Here is a 20912-nt window from a genome sequence, read left to right as displayed (position 1 = left end):
GTTTGTTTGTTAACCTGTTCGTTGAGTGAAATTGTTTTGTCTTTTGTCTCTTGGTTGGTGACTGATACACTCTTGGTGACAGTGCAGGCACTATTGTCAGTCCTGGCAAACCTGTAGTGTTTGATGTCTATCTGTTGTCCTCAGTCGTGTAGTACTTCTTTTTTTTTCTTTGACTGCCTTCCATCCTTTTATAGATCTTGATGTATATTGTTACTGTTTCAAATCCAGATGTATGTTTTTATATAATTAATGTTTTTTCCTTTTCGTATAAATTTTTGTAATTTTTTGTATTTTATGTGAATTGCCAAATAATAATAATAATAATAAATAATAATAAAGGATGATTTGACCATCTTTGGACTAATTTAATGATAGGCATACACTTTAAATTTTATTTAATTTTTATTTAATGTTAAATTGCTCTCGGGGTGTGAAAACATATAACGCTTTCATGGTGCCTTGAACGAAAAAGAAATTAGTGAAAGATTAATGCTAGTTCGTTCGTGCTGACTTGCCCTATATATACGTTCAAATTCAACACTTTAATGCTGTTCGTGATTAGTTTTAATATTCTTATAAGGCCCGCATCGTACCTGCAGTTATTAAAGAATATGTTACAATTCATAAACAACATTTCGAAGGGGCGTAGATAAATATAAAATATCAGATCTGCAACTGACAACATAGTGCTGTGCGAACAAAACATAGGCCTAATTTCCCAATAAAAGCATCGAACACATGGGTCCATCCATTTCATGTAGGCATAGGCAAGCAAAAACGACAACTCAAAAGGATATTGCCTTCTCGGTGACGAATCGATGGACTCAGCAAGGTTATAATTCATCACAATCGGAACTCAATCACATGTGTAGAAGAACCCGGAAGTAGGCATACGCCACCTATTGGCCATTGCAGTTTAGTACACAAAAAAGTCCGACGGCCAACTCACAACTACGACGCACAACTCACAACTCCGACGGCCCAACTCACAACTACGACGCACAACTCACAACTCCGACGGCCCAACTCACAACTCCGACGGCCCAACTCACAACTACGACGCACAACTCACAACTCCGACGGCCCAACTCACAACTACGACGCACAACTCACAACTCCGACGCCCCAACTCACAACTCCGACGGACAGCCCACAACTACGACGCACAACTCACAACTCCGACGGCCAACTCACAACTCCGACGGGCCAACTCACAACTCCGACGGCCCAACTCACAACTCCGACGCCCCAACTCACAACTCCGACGCCCCAACTCACAACTCCGACGATCCAACTCACAACTCCGACGGACAACTCACAACTACGACCGAGGCTGTCCTCTGTGGAACACCATAATAAAAGGCTATTGTAAGTTCCTTTGTGCACGCCCATTGAGCAGGCCCTAATCTTTTTCCTTAGCCATAAAAGTGAATGCAGACAATTGGTCGCCCTCACTCTTCTCCAGATTTTGGTACAGAAAGGTTGTATCTCTCTAACTTATATACATTGTAGTCGTAGTATTTGTTAAGGTTCATTTATTGTGGTTGTCCAAAGGCTGACCATTAGGGTATAAAGTAATATCTCTTAATACTTAAATATAAATAGTAGCTAGTAATTGTATTTGGGAGATCTTAAATAATTTGAATGAAGCCAAAGCTGACCAGCGCCGCCAAATGAAGCTTAATTCTGCCCAGACTCAGAAATAGGGTAAGTGTATTATTGTAAAGTTATACCCTATAGTATAGAGTCATGTTTATCAAGCTCAGGACTCGGTCTCTGCTTATGATACTTTCCTTTCTATATTCTCCTCTCACTATAATTCTCATTTACCTCTCACTCTCAAAAAGGTTAGGACTAAAAAGATAACCAAGCCATGGATTACTCAGTCTATTGTGAGCTCTTGTCACTTCAAAAATAGGCTGCATAAACGATTTCTTCGAAATCCGACTGTAGCTAATGAGCAGCGTTATAAAATCTATCGCAACAAGCTTACTGCCACCATACGCTTCGCCAAAAAAAGATACTACGCCGACAAGCTTGACCATACCAAAAATGATCTCAAAGGTATTTGGAGAGAGATCAATGGCATCTTTGGCAAACAGAAGAAAACCAGCCTTCCTAGCGAGTTTATGGATGGTGATAATCCTGTGTCCAGTCCGCCTGAAATTGCCGACACTTTCATTACTAATATTGGCTCTTCCTTGACTAACAATATCTCCCCTACTCACTACACTGAATCATTTTTAAATCTGTTCTTCCTTTCATTGCTGAACCTCTTAGCTACATCTTTAATCTGTCTTTTCTAACTGCTTCTGTTCCTCTCAACCTTAAAGTCGCTAAGATCATTCCTATTTTTAAAAACGACAATAAGTAGGAATTCAGCAACTATATACAGACCTATTTCCATCCTTCCTTGTCTTTCTAAAATCTTAGAGCGGCTTGTCTATACAATCGCCTTTCTCAGTTCATTTCCCACCATCGTATTCTTTTCGATCAGCAATATGGCTTTAGATCAACACACTCTACCGACATGGCGCTCATTGAACTTGTCGACAAAATAACCAATGCGTTCAGCAAAAAATTCTCTGCTATTGGTGTTGTCATTGACCTTTTTAAAGCTTTCGACACACTAGATCACTATATTCTTATTTCCAAACTAAACCACTATGGTATCAGCCGTCGATTTCACCAAACTTTTCCTAACTTAGGATTAATCTTAGGACTTAGGACGGGTTCAGTTCCGTATCAAAATACGTAGGGCGCATTGAACTCATCCTAAGTTAGGACGGGTTACTCGTCCTAACTCGAGATAGGATTGATCCTAGCGTTTCGTGAAATCGGCTACAGGGGTGTCCCGCTTCAATGGTTTGCTGATTACCTTTCTAACGGGTACCAGTGAACTACAGTAGTGAGCTGTGACTCTAATCGTCGGCTTATCTAACACCCTCATGCTCTCGCTCCTGTCTTGTACATAGTTAATTCCTAATTGTTAATTTTATTTGCTTTTAGATTATATTGTTCTTTTGTATAATTTACTACACTTTAGATTTGTTAAATTTCTATGTACTGTTTAATTTTCACAATTGTTTTCTTTTCTTTTCAACAAGAGTATGGAATAAACTGAATTGAATTGAATTGTTTTATGAATTGAATTGAATTGAATTTTAGGCGTGCGTGCAAAGCCCGAATCTTATAACAAACAATATTTTGCTCACGTACCTGCAGGTATTTGCTCTTCCACGGTTAGTTGATTTTGTTCTCCTTTGCCTTTGATCGGTTTTGAAAAGAAAAGTGCTGCATGCAGATTGGAAATTCAATTCAATTCAATTCAGTTCAATTCACATTTATAGGTGCAACCTAGGACACACAAAAAAACAGAGTCTTATGGCTCATTTAAATTTGTGTATGCCCTAAAAATATTTTAATTAGAAAGATTTGAGAGCCCCCCCAAAAAAGTTTCAGTGTAAAAATATTGCCAAATTTCGATGGTCTAGAATTTCAAAAGGTCGTGGCCTCGAATCCCCACCGATTCGGTGATTTTGTTTTTTTCACCAGAACTCTGGAAAGTACTGAGCTTACAGTGCTAATATACATCTGTTTACGGGTATAAAACCAAAACTAATCATTGTATGATACAGGGATGTCCTATGATGACATTATTTACTTGGATCACTTAGAGATCGCCGAGGAAAGGTTTCACTCGATCTTCTTCTGACACTCGTAAAATACATCTAATTCTCCCACCGTATACAAGGATATTGTAAAAAAAAAAAAAAAAAAAAAAAAAAAAAAAAAACGTCATGGCATTAAAACTTGATCAAGTTTTGATTTCTCAGCTCTCAGAAAACAGCTGTATTAATGGCATAGGCCAAATAAAAATTGAACATGTTTAACGTCCCCGTCAAACTCCCTTTTAGAGGCGTTTTTCTTTTTTCTTTTAAGTTACATTTTATTTTTGAAAAAAAAAAAACTTACGAACAAAATTGTATAGACATAAGACATAAGAAAGACATTAAAAAAATATCTTTCTGGAAACAAACAAAAATTACGAAACAAATTGTATAATTATTATTTTTAACGATCTCAGCAAAAAAAAAATCATTTGATAAAAAAAAAATCCGACGGCTATTTAGAAAGAAGACGAGAAAAAGTCCCTCCTTCCTTTTTACAAAAAGGGTGGACGCTAAACGTTTTTGTTTTTTGTTTTTTTTTTGGCAACAAGGGTCACAAACTGGTCAGTGTGCACAATATTAACCAATTGAAAAGAAAATCTATGTATTGAAGGTTGGTTTTAGACAGCACAAAATAGAACTGGGGTTAGTGACAATATCAATGGTTGAACAATTCACCTAGCCCTGGGGACAAGGGGAGCAAAGTGACCCCAGACATTCCCGGTGTCAATGGAGTCGAAAAATTGTTTTGAAAATACACCCCACACCCTCTCTATTCACACACGCACACCATTATTCGCAGAATGGCAAGCAGTCAAGGGTTGGCAAGTCCCTATTATCATATGCCTATAGGCTTTGTCACAGTAAATTCCGAAGTTTGTGAAGTATACTTTTTTTGAGAAAACAATTATCAGTTCTCGATATCGATAATAACGGATTTATTTTAAAGACAATGGACACTATTGGTAATTGTCAAAGACCAGTCTTCTCATTTGGTGTATCTCAACATTTGCATAAAATAACAAACCTGTGAAAATTTGAGCTCAGTTGGTCGTCGAAGTTGTGAGATAATAGTGAAAGACAAAACACCCTTGTCACACGAAGTTGTGTGCGTGTAGATGGTTGATTTTGAGACCTCAAGTTCTAAACCTAAGGTCTCGAAATCAAATTCGTGGAAAATTACTTCTTTCTCGAAAAACTATGTCACTTCAGAGGGAGCCGTTCCTCACAATGTTTTATACCATCAACCTCTCCCCATTACTCGTCACCAAGTAAGGTTTCATGCTAATAATTGTTTTGAGTAATTACCAATAGTGTCCACTGCCTTTAAGCACATGTCATGACAAAACGTGCGGAAACAAGTGTGGGTATCCGGTTATTTTCTCCCGACTCCGACGACTGATTGAGCCTAAATTTTCACAGGTTTGTTGTTTTATATATAAGTTGTGGTACACGAAGTGTGGGCCTTTGGACAATACTGTTTACCGATGTTGTGCGATTGCTTTAAGATCTAACAGAACGCTCATTCGTACTTACCCTTTTAACCTCTAGGCGTAAGTTTTATTTATACATCATGTTGGTGAACATTGTGGATGAATGGCAAAGATCGCGCAGTGTTCAAAGTTTGCTCCCGAGCTATCCTGCGCAAATTTAAAAATCCATGCATGGTAAAAAGGTTTGCTACATATAAACAAAATGGCACAACGCGCAAATTTAAAAATGGCCATGCGCCCAATAGTGCAAATATTATGTTTGGTCGCTATTTACTCAAATTTAACTAGCGTTTTTTTGGAGAACTTTCATTTCAATTAAATTCAATATGACTTTTACTCCATGCTTTATCTCAGTGAGACGAAAATTTGTTTAGCAATGTAAAACGTATTTTAATACATATGTTAAAACCAGTTATGGGTGCCACAACTGGTAAATACGTTTTACATGCTAAAACTGAGACGAAAATCATGTTCGTGACATTGTTTTACTAATAATTTCTCAAAAAACTAAACCACCTCAGCAAGTATATTTTAAGGGAAGCTTTATATTGTTGTTTTCATCAAACTGTGTTGTGGTAAAGAACAAAATAAAAGTTCACAGATTTACAAATAACGTACAGGGTTTACAGAAGGTAATGGTGAAAGACTTCTCTTGAAATATTGATCCATGAAATGCTTTACTTGTTGAGAAAACATGAAAACAATATCAATTCTCGATATCGAGAATTACGGATTTATTTTAAACACATGTCATGACACGGCGAAATGTGCGGAATCAAGAGTGGGTTTTCCCTGTAGTTTTCTCCCGACTCCAAAGACCGATTGAGCCTAAATTTTCACAGGTTTGTTATTTTATATAAGTTGTGATACACGAAGTGTGGGCTCTGGACAATACTGTTTACCGAAAGTGTCCAATGGCTTTAAGTACAACCATACAGGAGTAATTAATGTAGCCATCTATAATCTAATAACCAAGTATATAAAAGCTCATTACAGACCAAAGCATTATTAGACGCGATTTCTCTGTCTCGCTTGATTGCATTTAACATTAGAAATCTTCCATCTTCTTTTGGAGGTAACTCAACCACATCAGCAGCCCTGATGACTTTACCTGGTGATGACATTATTTAAAGGCAGTGGACACTATTGAGCAATTACCAATAGTGTCCACTGCCTTTAACTGTTTTCCCCCATTTGCAGTGCAAATGTATAATCTTTAAAATACTTCAGTTAAACTTAAAACTTTTTATTCTCTGTTTTATTGCTTGTAGACTATGCATCTTTGAAGCCACGTAAGCCAATTTGCAGAGCAAAGATATCTTCTGCTAAACGGGACTACATAATGACCGTAGCACCAGATGGAGGATGGGGTTGGTTCGTGCTCCTTGCGGCCCACTCTACCCTCATCTTCCGAGAGGGTATCGCCAAGTGCCTGGGCGTCTTTTTGCCTACTTTTAGAGATGTGTTTGAGACCAGTACGTCGATGATAGGTTGGATAAGTTCCCTATGCGTCACATTCGCCGATTTTACAGGTATCCTTGCTTTTTATCGTCATTAAGGCAGTGGACACTATTGGTAATAATTACTCGAAATAATTATTAGCATTCAACAATACTACTGGTAATGAGAAAGGGGAGAGGTTGATAGTAAGAACCTGTGAGAAACAGCTCCCTCTGAAGTACATAGTTTTCGAGAAAGAAGTAATTTTCCACGAATTTGATTTCGAGACCTCAAATTTAGAAATTGAGGTCTCGAACTCCTGAAAGCTCACAACTTCGTGTGACCAGGGTGTATTTTCTTTCATCTCGAAACTTCGATGAGCGATTGAGCTCATACTTTCACAGGGTTGTTATTTTATGCATATGTTGAGACACAGCAATTGAGAAGACAATAGTGTCCAGTGTCTAATAATTTTAGGGAAGGTTTCCGTATCCTGCCACCACATTTCATTGATTTTTACCGATATCTCATTGAGATTAGATACAAATTTATTCATTACGAATGAAAAAGTGTTTGTCTGATACGGACATTTTTCCTAAATCTGTATTTTCGTGGCCGAGTTGTCAAACTCAAGCTCGTTCTTTTGAACTGAATGGGTAGCTTAGAGAGGTAACCAAGTTGTCGATGAACACAATTGAATCCAACAGTTGCACAGGTTTGTTATTTATAATATGCATAGTGTTGGGATACAGCAAGTGAGAAGACTGGTCCTTGACAATACATGTATTATCAAAAGGTGTACAGTGGCCTGTAAAACCACAGTGTCCTGTGGCTATAGACGTTTGTTACTCTCCTACGCCCACGGCTTTAATTCTGGTGAATTGACGAAGATAGCTACAGTGTATGAGATCGAGCGATACTGAAATACATGCTTGGGATCGATATGCACCTGTCCACACTCGGGGACGAGTAATCAACCCCTGGCAATCGAAATCTACTGTAATTACATGTCGGGTGCTTAAAGGTGCACCGTAGTCGTTATTGACTTTTGCTGTTGCTGTACACCGACTGCTGTTGCTGCTGCCCCTGCCACTGCTGCTGCTGCTGCTGATGTTTTTTGTTGCTGTTGTCTGTTGCATTCTGTGATAAGATGAAATAATAATAATAATAATAATAATATACAAATTATTCGATTTATATAGCGCCTAAAAGTCTACAGGCACTTAACAAAGTATATTTACGGAGCTCCAGGAGTGCCATCCATATATCGAGTTACCGACATACTTTACCTCATCAAGACGACTTATTTGTGGAACTAGTTACCGACATATTTTATCTTGCTAAGTCGCCTTTTTCAAAACAATCAGTTGACTACCCAACACAATTTGTCTCACCAAGTCGACTTACAGAAACTAAGAAGTTGACTTATACACAGCATGAACACCGTGCACGCTATCCACACCTCGTCCACCTCTGATTGTATAAGTCAATAGTAAAGTATCCTCTTCAATTTTATTGTTTTATGTAAAAAGCAAACTAATAGTTTACTAATTTTATTTTAAAAATTTAATGGCTGTTAGCAAACTGCTGCGTCCAGCTAAAACTATATGATGTACATGCAAATATTGTTTCTGGCCTCACCTTTTGACCCTACCAGATAGCTACGTCAGAATGGGATAATAAATCATGCGGTCAGTTCAAAAGCATAAAAGTATGTTTTCGACAAACTGTTGAAAAGAAAATCAATTTGAAGGTAACAGACAGCACACAATGGAACCAAGTTTAACTCGTTGACAATACCAAAAGTGAAACCGTCAGACGTTGAACTCGCATTATCTCCATGCGCTGATGGCTATCAAAAGGATACCATTTCATTGTCGCCACAACCACCCACTGATAGAGCGGCAGCTCGGAGCACTCTGGTTAACGGAGCGAGATACCAATACTTGAGTACAGGAACATTTAGTGGACAACCTGACATTATTCAGAAACAGATGTCTGCCGGGACCCCCCCCCCCCCGCTGCGTTTGGCGCACGGACCCCCAACAAAGAGGCCAAATAATGGGCTGAATCAAACATTGTAGGTACCACATGAAACCAGGTGGAAATGGTCATTAACAGGATGCTTAGTAAAAAATATCAACCGCCAGACACATTGTCTGCTGCATTAGGCCTGCCAGACACCCCCTCCCCCAAATATTTAGTGCACAAACCTATGGGTTGAAATTAACCAGTTGTCAAATCAGCTCAGATTTACATGGAACTTAGTCTAACTGTTCCACTATGGCTAAAATGAACACACACCAAAAATTAAATCCATGCTTTATATCGTTTCCGAGATACAGCCTCTTAAAATATTCTTAAACCTCCCCTTTTTGGAGCTCCGCCCCCGCCCGACCGCGCGCGTCGTCGTGATAATTGTTTTTCAAACTTTAAAAGCCCTTAATTTTATAACGACACCAGCTGTAGGGCTGAAAAGGTGTATGCTTTTTAAGTTGTGGCCCTATAGATTCATTATTTGGCTGCATTGGGCCCGCAAGACCCCCCCCCCCCCGCCCCGGGGTTAAACACCGGAGGAACCACCTAAAACCAAGTTAAAACTACCAATATGCCTATAAAACACTATTCTTATACCAGTATCAGCCGCCAGACAATGTTTTGCTGCATTAGGCCTGCCAGACCCCCCCCCCCCGGTTTAAGCACCTGAAACAAACTTGATGTGTGCTGCATTGGGCCCGACAGACAACCCCACCCCCTGGGTTAAACATGTTAATGTATTATCTTATCAACAGCTCTCCAATGCTTTACCAAGTCAGTTTTTAATTGAGTAATTTTTTTTGAGTAATTACCAAACGCGTACCTTATCTTTAAAGGCAGTGGACACTATTGGTAATTGTCAAAGACTAGCCTTCACAGTTGATGTATCTCAACATATACATAAAATAACAAACCTGTGAAAATTTGAGCTCAATCAGTCATCAAAGTTGCGAGATAATAATGAAAGAAGAAAACACCCTTGTCACACGAAGTTGTGTGCGTTTAGATGGTTGATTTCTAGACCTCAAGTTCTAAACATGAGGTATCGAAATCAAATTCGTGGAAAATCACTTCTCTCTCCAAAACAATGGCACTTCAGAGGGAGCCGTTTCTCACAATGTTTTATACCACCAACCTCTCCCAATTACTTGTCACCAAGAAAGGTTTTATGCTAATAATTGTTTTGAGTTATTACAAATAGTGTCCACTGCCTTTAAATAAAATCAGTAAATTAATAAGTTTGCTTGTTACATATTAAAAATACAATTGAAGCGGATGCCTGAATTGACTAATACAATCATAGTTGGACGAGGTGCGGATAGCGTGCTCTCCTTTTGTACAATATTTGATACACACACGTCTCAACGTGTGTCCAGGCTGTGTAATAATAATAATAATAACTAGACATTCGGTGTTTGTGACCAAACACAAAGCTGTTCCGTGTTCTTTTGCTTTGATTATGTGTTAACATTACCAAGGAGTCTATAACTGAAAAGAAGTTTGAAAAATACTGTACAGTGTCTTGAGTTACGGTGCCACTTCATGGGGTCACGGTAACCTAAGGCTAATCTCTAACGCCCAAGGAGTCTGTAACTGAAAAAAGTTAGAACATCGGTTGTGTAGTTCTTAAGATATGGTGCCACTTCTGGTTGACCCGGAAGTAGAGGTCAACTTGGGGTCATAAAGTTTATTTTTAATGCCTTAGGAGGATAAAACTGAACAAACATGGCTGGGACATCAGTTTATACACCAGACAAATCTATTATATGGATATTCTTTTGAATATAAGTTGTATCGACAACAGACTTTTATCCTTTTGATCACCATCAGCCCCATGTATAATAAACTTTAAAGGCTGACGATTGCACTTTTGGTATTGTCATTGTTAAACTCCGGTTCCATTGTGTGCTGTCTGTTACCCTCCACGCATAGATTTTCTTGTGAATAGTAGCTGTGTATGATTCATGGTTCGCTGAATAATGTGGCAATAACAAACTTTTATCATTTTGAACTGAATGCTTGATTTATTATCTAAAGGTAAATTCTTGAGGCCAGTAAGAGTATTGTGCACGTACACCATGTAGTTTTTGTTGGAAACCGTTTGCTAACGGCCATTTATGTTACCCTTTGAAATAAAATCAGAAAATTTCCAAGTTTGCTTGTTGCATAAAATTAAATTGAAGATGATGCGTGAATTGACTTTTACAATCAGAGTTGGACTCTAGACTGACGTGTTGGACTCCTTGAACACTCCAAGTGGTTCAATAGGTAGTGCAATTCCAATACTTATGCTGATGTTCTCATGATGTCAGCATCAACAGGAAGTTCCAACAACTTTGTCCCCTTGTACAATTAAATATGCAAATATGGGTCACGTGGTTAATTAATTACGATTTTAAATTTGTTTTTGGGTCGGTGGTTTGATGTTTGATCTAGTACAAGTTGATTTCACAGAACTCTTAACCACCAAACTCTGCGCTTATGATCACCATTTTTCGCTTACTGTGTTTTTAAACATCATCGTGTCATGCATGCACACAGGTTATGTTGGGCTAACATTTGAGAAAAAGAAAAGGCAACACTATCGATATAAAGATAAGAATCTAACTTAAATATTACAAAAAGAAATATTTTTTTAGTTTTGGGGGCTAAAAAATCGAGGGTGTACCGGCACAAAGGAAAATGAGATCTTTCTTTTGCATGCTGTGATAAAATGAAATAATAATAAAAATAATAATAAAAATAATAAAAATCTCGACGAAAACAACACCTGTTCCGACGGTAGGTCGGAACAGCTAAAAATAATAAAAATCTCGACGAAAACAACACCTGTTCCGACGGTAGGTCGGAACAGCTAATAATAATAATAACATAACATTTATAAGGCGCGCAGTATCTGGAATAGATTCATTCAAAGGCGCCGGAAGCTAGTCAGCTGACAAATTAAACAAATGAGACTTGAGATTGTGTTTGAAAGTAGAAAGATCAGGTGTGTCCCTCAGCTCGTCTGGCAAGGAATTCCAGAGACGCGGTGTGCAGCTGGAAAAGGCACGTTCTCCGTAACTTGCCAGACGAGTTTTGGGAACATAGAGTATGTGTGGTGATGATGATGATCTAAGGCCTGGTCTGATTATTCGTTGTTGTAAAAGATGTGTAATGTAGCAAGGTGCTAACCCATGGAGGGCCTTGAATGTGAGAAGCAAGATTTTGAATTGTATTCTATGTTTAACAGGAAGCCAGTGGAGATTATATAAAATGGGTGTTTGTGATCGGAAGATTTGGTTCTGGTGAGTAGGCGCAGTAGGTAGGTGGTGATAAGTCAACGTCTTAGTTTCTGTAAGTCGACTTGGTGGGATCAATTATGTCAGTTAGTCGACCCAAGTCGGTTTGTTGTGATAAATTATGTCGGTAAAATGACTTATCATTATGAGTCGACTTGGTGAGATAAATTATGTCAGTCACGATTTATCATTTTATATGAGTCGACTTGTGAGATAAATTATGTCAGTAAGTCGACTGATTGTTTTGAATAAGTCGACTTAGCAAGATAAAATATGTCGGTAAGTTAACTTATTCCACGAAAATTAAAGTCGTCTTGATGAGCTAAATCATGTCGGTAACTCGATATGTGGGATGGCACTCATGGAGCTCCGTATAATATATTAAATAAATATTATCCTTAACTATTTACAATTGAGTGAATGATCTTATTCTAAGATTCTACAAAAATTAAAGTTGTTTTTGTCTTTTTCTTTTAAAGGTCTTATAAGTGGACCCCTCTGTCAGCGATTTGGCTGCCGTCCAGTAGCAATAATTGGCGGCGTGTTTGCTGGCTCTGGGCTGGTAGTCGCAGCTTATGGTGCTCGGACTATGATGCATTTATCCTGGTCGCTTAGTTTTGCAGGTATTTATGTTTCTTCAAGTACTCGATTTATATAAATATTAGTCTCAACTCCCAAACATCGCATGCTTTTTCAACTCACTCTGTGACGCTCAATAAAAATGGGACTATACGTTTGAATTATGAGACCTAAAGATAAGACGCATCGATGTTTTTTTTGGGGGGGGTCTAAAAATCAGATAAGACGCGTCTTATCCGCAGGAAAATACGGTACTCCGGTTAAAAACATCTGTTAACTTTGTACAATAACGTCATTATTATTTATAGCACCATGTAACGGATTACAAGGTGCTGTGGCGCAAGATGCTGACAACTGATTAAAACAAATCTTCTATTAAAATCTAGTCTACTTTCCAGATAGTCTGGTTCTTTACGGTTTCTACCCGGGTGAGAATACAGTTTTGCTATTGTACACAGGGAACAAGACATTCAACTCAAGACTTCCATTGTGAAACAAGGGGGAACTTGGGGAAGTCTGGTCGTTCTTTGTCATTATTATAGTTATTGGATTGGCCGCTGGGGGCGCTAGAGCATTCCTACTCCCCCAGGGACTTTGTGAGTGACCTAAAGATGGACCTATTTCCTGAGGCCAAAGGTTGAGGGAACTTCACTCATGATAGGGCCTACTTCTGGTCACTCACAGGCCCGAGGGGGATAGACGCGTGCACAAGTGAACAAATTATTGGTGCGTTCGATTAGCTTCCCTGGGTGTCTACCCGGCGGTGCTCACTCGTGTGAGCCCCTGACAAGAGCTAAACGAACGATCGCTCACCGCTCTCATAGTGACGTCATGTACCTGGGGCCAGCCCCCAAGTGACACACTCCACAAGCAGGGCACTGGGGGCTGACCCGGGTGAGCCCCTGTGACGTCAAAGCTATTCGAACGTACCGGGGGCAGACCGGGGCAGACACAGGGAAGCAAACGAACGCACCCTATATGCCAGCCAGTGTACACACCTCGGTCTAAAAATGAAAAAGGAAAACAACTCTTCAGGGTTAACCTAAAGTGTTATAACTCACGAGCAATTTATAGTCTTTAGCAATTCCTAAATAAGGAACGGTTTTAGTTTCCAATATTATTAAGTTTTAAATCAGAGAAACAAGCGCGAATTTGAATGCGTGTTCATGATGTTGTTTGTTGTTTAACCTCTAAAAAAACCTGAGAATGTATAAAATTGTAAATTGCGAAACTAGGAGCTGTTTTTTTTTAGTGGGGTAGAACTACCGTAGAATGTACTTTTGTAAATATAGCGTACAGACGTCATATATTGTTCGGGCCGGTGCAATGACACTGTTCACACCATGTGTGAGTTTCAGTTTAAGCCGATAATGGAAAGAATTTAACCATTCCACATTTTGATTTTGATCGGTACTTTTTTTTCGAAGATCATTCATTACTGAATTCCGGTTGAGTTGTCACATTCCCAACTGTTTTTTTTTTTTTTTTTTTTTTAAGTTATTATGGGGGTAGTCTAGACTTTAAAGCCACTGGACCCTTTCGGTAAACAGTATTGTCCAAGGTCCACACTTCGTGTATCACAACTTCTATATCAAATAACAAACCTATGAACATTTAGGCTCAATCGGTCATCGGAGTCGGGAGAAAATAACGGGAAAACCCACCCTTGTATCCGCGCGTTTCGCCGTGTCATGACATGTGTTTAAATAAATCCGTAGTTCTCGCTATCGAGAATTGATATTGTTTTACCGTTTTCTCAAAAAGTAAAGCATTTCATGGAATAATATTTCAAGAGAACATTTCACCACTAACTTCTGTAAACCCTGTAAGTTATTTGTAAATCTGTGAACTTTTATTTATTTTTTTTCTGTACCGAAAGGGTCCAATGGCTTTAAAAGTAATGACATTTTTAGTTATTCCTTTTTGCTTTTTGTGAAGCCTAAAAAAAAATGTTTCTCGACCTAACTCGCAAATTAGTTTTCGATGAAGTGGAACATATTTTGAGGTTGGTTGAATTTCAATGAAACAAACTCATAAAAAGACATTCTAAAGTCTATATGTTTTCAATCAGGCGGAATATATTTTGTGGTTGATTGAGATTCAATATAAAAACTCCATATTTCTTTGTGTTTTTGTTTTCGTGTATCCAGGTGTCGGGTTAGGTCTTGCACTCACCCCCAGTTTAACCATGATTAGTCGGTACTTTGACAAGCGCTACAGCATGGCGAATGGACTCGCCTATTCTGGATCAGGGGTGGGCATCTTGACACTTGCCCCTCTTTCCCAACTTTTGATTGATTGTTACGGGTGGAGGGGAGCCCTCTCCGTGATCGGTGCTATGACATTCAACGTGGCTGTATGTGGAGCGCTACTCAGACCGCTCCATTTGTCAACAGGGATGAAAGGACAGGGGCGTCGATACCAGAGACTCCCCTCGAACAATGACGAAACCAACAGTATCGATTCTAGTAACGACATTGATGATGACGTCACACCAGGTGGAGGGGGCGTGTCTGGAGACTCTGAATCAGGAGGAGGATGCTGTAAATTCAAGGGTGAGATCCTTGCCCTGTCGCTGTTCAAAGATCCATCTTTTTTGCTACTCATGGTTGTTCAGGTCTGTGGACGTTTCGCGTATATGGGCTGGCTTGTCTATTTGATTCCACACGCTATTGAGAAAGGGATTACGCCAATGGGTGCTACGCTCCTGGCCTCCATAGCTGGTGTCACCAACATCTTTTCCCGGGCCTTGCATGGTATCCTAGTGGACAGGAAGATCTTAACAGCCACCCACCTTCTAACCATCGCGGCTGTAGTGGCTGCTGGGTCCCTAATGGTGGACCCTTTACTGAAAACCTTTGCGACCCTTACCATCGCATCGTTGACTTATGGACTGGCTAGTGGGGTATACTTCCCTATATCCGTCGTAGTAGTCAAGAATGCTGTTGGAGTTGAGAAATTCGCCAATGCGTTAGGATGGTCGTATGGTTTTGCTGGGATTGGACGAATGCTTGCTGGATTTATAACAGGTAAATCACAAAACGCTACAACCCATTTGCGGTAAACAATTGTATACCACAAAACCCTACAACCCAAAGTTATGTTAAAATTACCAGAAAGTGCCCACAAGGTGTCCACAAGGTGGCCTCAAGGTGCCCCACAAGGTATCCCCACAAAGTGCCCCACAAGGTACCGAAAAGGTGCACAATGTGTCCACAAGGTGCCCTCAAAGTGCCCAACAAGGTATCCCCACAAAGTGCCCCACAAGGTACCGAAAAGGTGCACCACGAAGTGCCCACAATGTGTCCACAAGGTGCCCTCAAAGTGCCCCACAAGGTATCCCCCACAAGGTGCACCAAAACGTGCCCACAAGGTGCAGGTGCACCCTAAGCTTCCCCACAATCTGCCCCATCATGTGCCCCATCACACAAGGTGCCCACAGTCTGCATGCACCACAAGGTGCCCCACAAGGTGCCCCACAAGGTGCAAACTAGGTGCCCCACAAGGTTCCAAAAAGGTGCCGCACAAGGGGGTCCGAAACGACTACGGTATTTATTGTTTTTATAAATTGATTCATTTATTCATTTTCATTTATTGACTTGTGTTTATCAGGTTGGCTATTTGATCAATATGGAAGCTATGACGTTTCCTTCATCGTGCTTGGGCTTGTTCAGAGTGTCGCTGTGTTTCTTATGCTCATCATATGCTGTGTGGAGTACCACCGAAAACGACGTCAACTATAAACAGTAATGGCGCAGTTTGTCCCCCTGTGTATGTCAATGTAGCCATAACGAGGCTTGGAAGACAGGTCTTGACTCTTTGCAAGGACTATGAGGAGCCCCATTGGAGAGTAAGGTTTGAATATTGTCTGGTACAATGACTTGTTTAGTCACAAAGTACCACTGCATTTGAGTTCCTCAGACTGCAGTTTATATGTCAATTGGTTCAGGGCAAGCTTTAACATAGCAACCTCCAGATAAGCAAACCTTGGTACCAGAGTGTATGGGTGTTCACCGTCTCTTACATTACTACGCAAAGGCTTGCCCGGAATTATTATGTCATATCAACTGTCTCTATAGTCCGAGAAATTCAAAATTAATGTAACTTGTGATCAAGCACGTCAAGAAAGGGCATTCTCATTTGAATGCTCACATATATTTATTGGGGATCGTAAGACATTATTTGAACTCATGTGCTACCAAAGTGGTCCTGTGGTATGTACTGCAATTGGTTGCCTCCAAGTTGCTTGTAAAAGTTGCTTCGTGTGACAAGGCACTAAAGGCCCGGTCACACAGGCTCCGATAACGAGAACGAAAATGAGAGCGATAAAAATGCACGCCCTCGAATGGTTGAATTGAATGGGAGACTTTTGGGACGCTTGGTGGCAGCAGACTTACCAGGTAAAATCCGGGGTTCCTGGTAATGTGCGCATGCTCAGAAGTACGTTAACAATGGAAATTTACCTGGTAAGTCTGCTGCCACCTAGCGTTCCAAAGTCTCCCATTGCTCCACGCAGAATACGCCCACGCTTATTCAACCAATCGAGGGCGTGCATTTTTTCTCGTTATCGGGGCTTGTTGGGTGACCGGGCCATACGAAACTTTTAAGCACTCTGTACCAATGACGTCATCTTTGCTCAAAATAAAACCTGACGTCTTTAGCTTTAGTACAGAGTGCTATTGCAACCATGTGTTATTGATATTGCAATAAAATATGACATGAACATGATAATTATGTAACTAATAACTATAATTCTGGTGCGAAACAATTGAAACTAATTTTTTTATGAAGCGTTTTAAACCTCAATCCTGTTCCCCCTAATTTTTAATAATTCACAATGGACTATAACAGTTGACATTGCAGGATTTAACAGTGTTGACAGTTTTAAATTGTAAAGAGAACCATTTTTTTAATAACTCTACTGGTTTGTTTTTAATTCTAACTCAACTTCTTTTTACATCGGTTTAAAGGTACAGGACACATTTGGTAATTGTCAACGACCAGTACTCTCACTTGGTGCATCCAAACATATGCATCGAAAATCTGTGAAAATTTTGGCTCAATTGTTCATATCGAAGTTGCAAGAGAATAATAAACGATAAAACACCCTTGCTATATTACGAGTGCTTTCAGATGTAGCTACTAAAAGGCTTCAGTATTTTTATTATTTCAGTGAGAAATCTCTTTCTCAAAACTACATACTTCAGAGGAAGCTGTTTCTCACAATGTTGGGCTGAAAACTATCAACAGCTCCCCCCATTGCTGGTAACCAAGTATAAAGTTGTTACAATTATTTTGAGTAATTGCCAATAGTGTCCAGTGCCTTGTTTTAAAATAACTCAACTCATCGGGAGGTGGACCGCGAAACAATTCCTCCAAGAACAAGCTTCATGCTATGTTAGTATTGCTTGTTTTAAAATAACTCAACTCATCAGGAAGTGGACCCCGAAACAATTCCTCCAAGAATAAGCTTCATGCTATGCTAGTATTGCTCATACGGAGCAGGTTTGTGACATTGTGAAGACCCATAACTATTTCAAAACTACCATAAAAGCAATGCAAAGTTTTCTTAACGATTGTGCCCTATAGTTGTCTACTATAAAAGTAAAATATAATAAAAATTATGTAATTTTAACATTTCTCTTATTTGGTCACGTGAGATTTCTCTTTTTAAACACGATATATTGTGTATATCAATATCTGACTTCAAAAGTTCTTTAAACAATTTTTTTTTAAAATAATGTAATTAATGCAATTTATGTACATTTTTAAATTCATGATGTAATGGCGACTTTGAAACGCTAGGTGGCAGCAGATTTATTAGGTATATCTCCGTTGTTAACGTAGTTCTGGACACACGCACTTTACCGAAAATAATTTGAATAGACCTTTTTCCAAAAACCCATTGCGCAAGCGCTTATTACGGTTGAATGGGGGTACATGCTGGTCTAGCTAGAGATAGACCAGCATGCATCACATTCCACGCCTAACACGCACGTACCGAGTGTTTGCAATAAGGGCCCAATTTCAAAGAGCTGCTAAGCATAAAATGTCTTCCTTGATAAAACCAGAATTACCAACCAAACGTCCGAGTGTTGCATATTTCTTGTTACTGGTATTCAGCTTTTGTTTGCTTGTCCTGAAAATCGCGTGGAAATTGGTTGGCGTTCTTTGTTTTATCAAAGGAAGAAATTTCATGATAAGCATGCTTAGCAGCTCTATGAAAATTGGCCCTGATAAGTCTGCCGCCACCTAGCATCCACATAAGTTTCCCAATGGCGACTTTGGAAAGCTACGTTGGTTGTTTGAGTTTGCAATAATGTAATACGGTGGTTGAAGACATCGTAACCCAACAGAATAACCGAAATAATTATTATGTTTAATGTGATCACAGACTGTGTTTACAAACTTCATGTATTTATGCAAAATAAAATGCAATAAAGTACTATGACACTGCGAACGTTTTTCACTGATTTCAATAATGAGGTCGTTTTTTACGGTGTCTTGTTTAAATTAATAATAACTGACGAGCTAAACTCTGGGTCAAAATCTTTCCAAGCGGGAAATTTACCTGGGCTCACTGTGGTTGTTTCAAGAGAGGGCGCCATCATAAGTATTGGTAAACAGTTGGCAGTACGGGAGACAGCGAATCCACGGCTTACAGGCTCCAGATTCGGCTGAGGCTAGCTTGGCCCCGCGGTTGTTTTGACAATATTGCGCATGTTTTTCGTACGCGCTCATGGCTTCAGACTTCAGGACGGAGCCTGTAGCCGAAACCAAAGCCCAAGTCGTGGTTTCGAAAAGGGACATAATCTCCGGGGGACGGAGTCTCCTGCCATACCGGAAGTATAACCCTCGCCAAGAGGGGGAAACATCACCATGCTTCTATCCCATGTAAGCCTCACTTCTCAATGGTAAGCTTATTCTTTTTTAACTAAACACCAACTTTTGTTTCAGACCCCTTTTATAGCATATAAATGGTTCAACAATGACAAACTGTTTTATGATGTATGGGCGAACGAAGCATGTATAGTCTAAATTGTACCATTATGCCAAACACACCTATTCAAGAATTGTGTACGGTGAGTGTTCACTGTCTCTTACGTAACTACCCTAAAAGCTTGCCCCGAATCATTGTGGGTGCTTTCGATTAGCTTCCCAGTGTCGATCGACCCCGCAGTGCTCACTCGGGTGAGCCCCTGACAAGAGCCAATCGAACGATCACACTCGCCCTCTCGTGGTGACGGCATGCACCTCAGTTCACCCCCAAGTGACCCACTCTACAACAAGCAGTGCACTGGGGGCTGACCCAGGTGAGCCTGTCAAAGCATGGAGGAATGGCAGACCGGGGTTGACCAAGTGAAGCGCATTGGACGCATCCGTGTAGCAAATGTCTCATAGTCAGAGAAACACGATTTTAAACAGTAACAGTAGGACGTCATGACCTGACAATTCGGGTGGCTTCGCCCAGAGAGCTGCCGTTGAGCCCATCCCCACGCCCATAATCACTTTGACCTCGCATCGTGTCACATGGCCTTCATGGTTCTGAAGGTTTGCAGTTAAATCGGTCGCACATGTGTTTTCTTGCAAGACCTGTCTTTCAGTACAGGGGACCAGTAAAGCATGTTATGGGTGCGTTCGTTTAGCTTCCCTGGGTCGACCCCGGTGTGTGGCGGTTTTTTCTTCCAGGACGAACGTGTGTAATTATCTGCACACGTTCGTCCTGGAAAAAAAAAAACCGTCACACACCGGGGTCGACCCAGGGAAGCTAAACGAACGCACCCTAAGTTTCCAATAATTTGTTGGCTCTGGAGGTTCAAACTATGGTGGCGCTGTTTAAAGGCAGTGGACACTATTGGTTATTACTCAAAATAAGTATTAGCATAAAACCTTACGTGGTCGAGTAATGGGGAGAGGTTGATGGAATAAAACATTGTGAGAAACGGCCCCTCTGAAGTCACGTAGTTTTCGAGAAATTTGAGGTCTCAAAATCAAGCACCGGAAAAAATACAATTTCGTGTGACAATTAAGGGTGTTTTTTCTTTCATTATTATCTCGCAACTTCGACGACCAATTGAGCTCAAATTTTTACAGGTTTGTTATTTTGTGCATATTTTGAGATACACCAAGAGAGAAGACCGGTCTTTGACAACTACCAAAAGTGTACACTACCTTTAATATTGAAAAGGTACAAATTGTACATACGGGTGCACGCTATTAATTATACACCACTAAACCTTGCAAAATGCTACAGGGACATTTGCACGGTGTAAGGACATTCTTAAAGAATGATGCTCTGACATTATTTGGAAAACATACATATGTGTAGGGGTGTTTTGGCCTGGATGGGGAAAAAATTCGACTGGCCCGGGGACTCTCCATATCAAATTGAACAGAGGATGGAAGTTCAA

General features: G+C 40.0%; 1 protein-coding gene across 3 annotated transcripts; it reads left to right on the top strand.

The window, feature by feature from the left end:
* Positions 1–1258: 1258 nt before the first annotated feature.
* LOC117301860 (monocarboxylate transporter 13-like) lies at positions 1259–16741 on the top strand. 3 transcript variants are annotated; one of them, XM_033785854.1, is made up of 5 exons: positions 1259–1368; positions 6436–6696; positions 12402–12545; positions 14652–15530; positions 16114–16741. In XM_033785854.1, exons 2-5 carry the CDS (start codon positions 6507–6509, stop codon positions 16242–16244), a joined length of 1344 nt encoding a protein of 447 aa, XP_033641745.1. In that variant the 5' UTR covers positions 1259–1368; positions 6436–6506; the 3' UTR covers positions 16245–16741. The 3 variants fall into 3 exon arrangements, with proteins under 3 accessions (XP_033641745.1, XP_033641743.1, XP_033641744.1); XM_033785852.1 differs by lacking the exon at positions 1259–1368 and adding an exon at positions 1474–1707; XM_033785853.1 differs by lacking the exon at positions 1259–1368 and adding an exon at positions 5072–5093.
* The last annotated feature ends 4171 nt before the right edge of the window (positions 16742–20912 follow it).

Source organism: Asterias rubens, chromosome 17 (genome assembly GCF_902459465.1).
Source record: "Asterias rubens chromosome 17, eAstRub1.3, whole genome shotgun sequence".
In the NCBI taxonomy this organism is placed as follows: domain Eukaryota; kingdom Metazoa; phylum Echinodermata; class Asteroidea; order Forcipulatida; family Asteriidae; genus Asterias; species Asterias rubens.
Note: the sequence above shows the minus strand (reverse complement) of the source record. Positions and strands in the feature narration are given on the sequence as shown.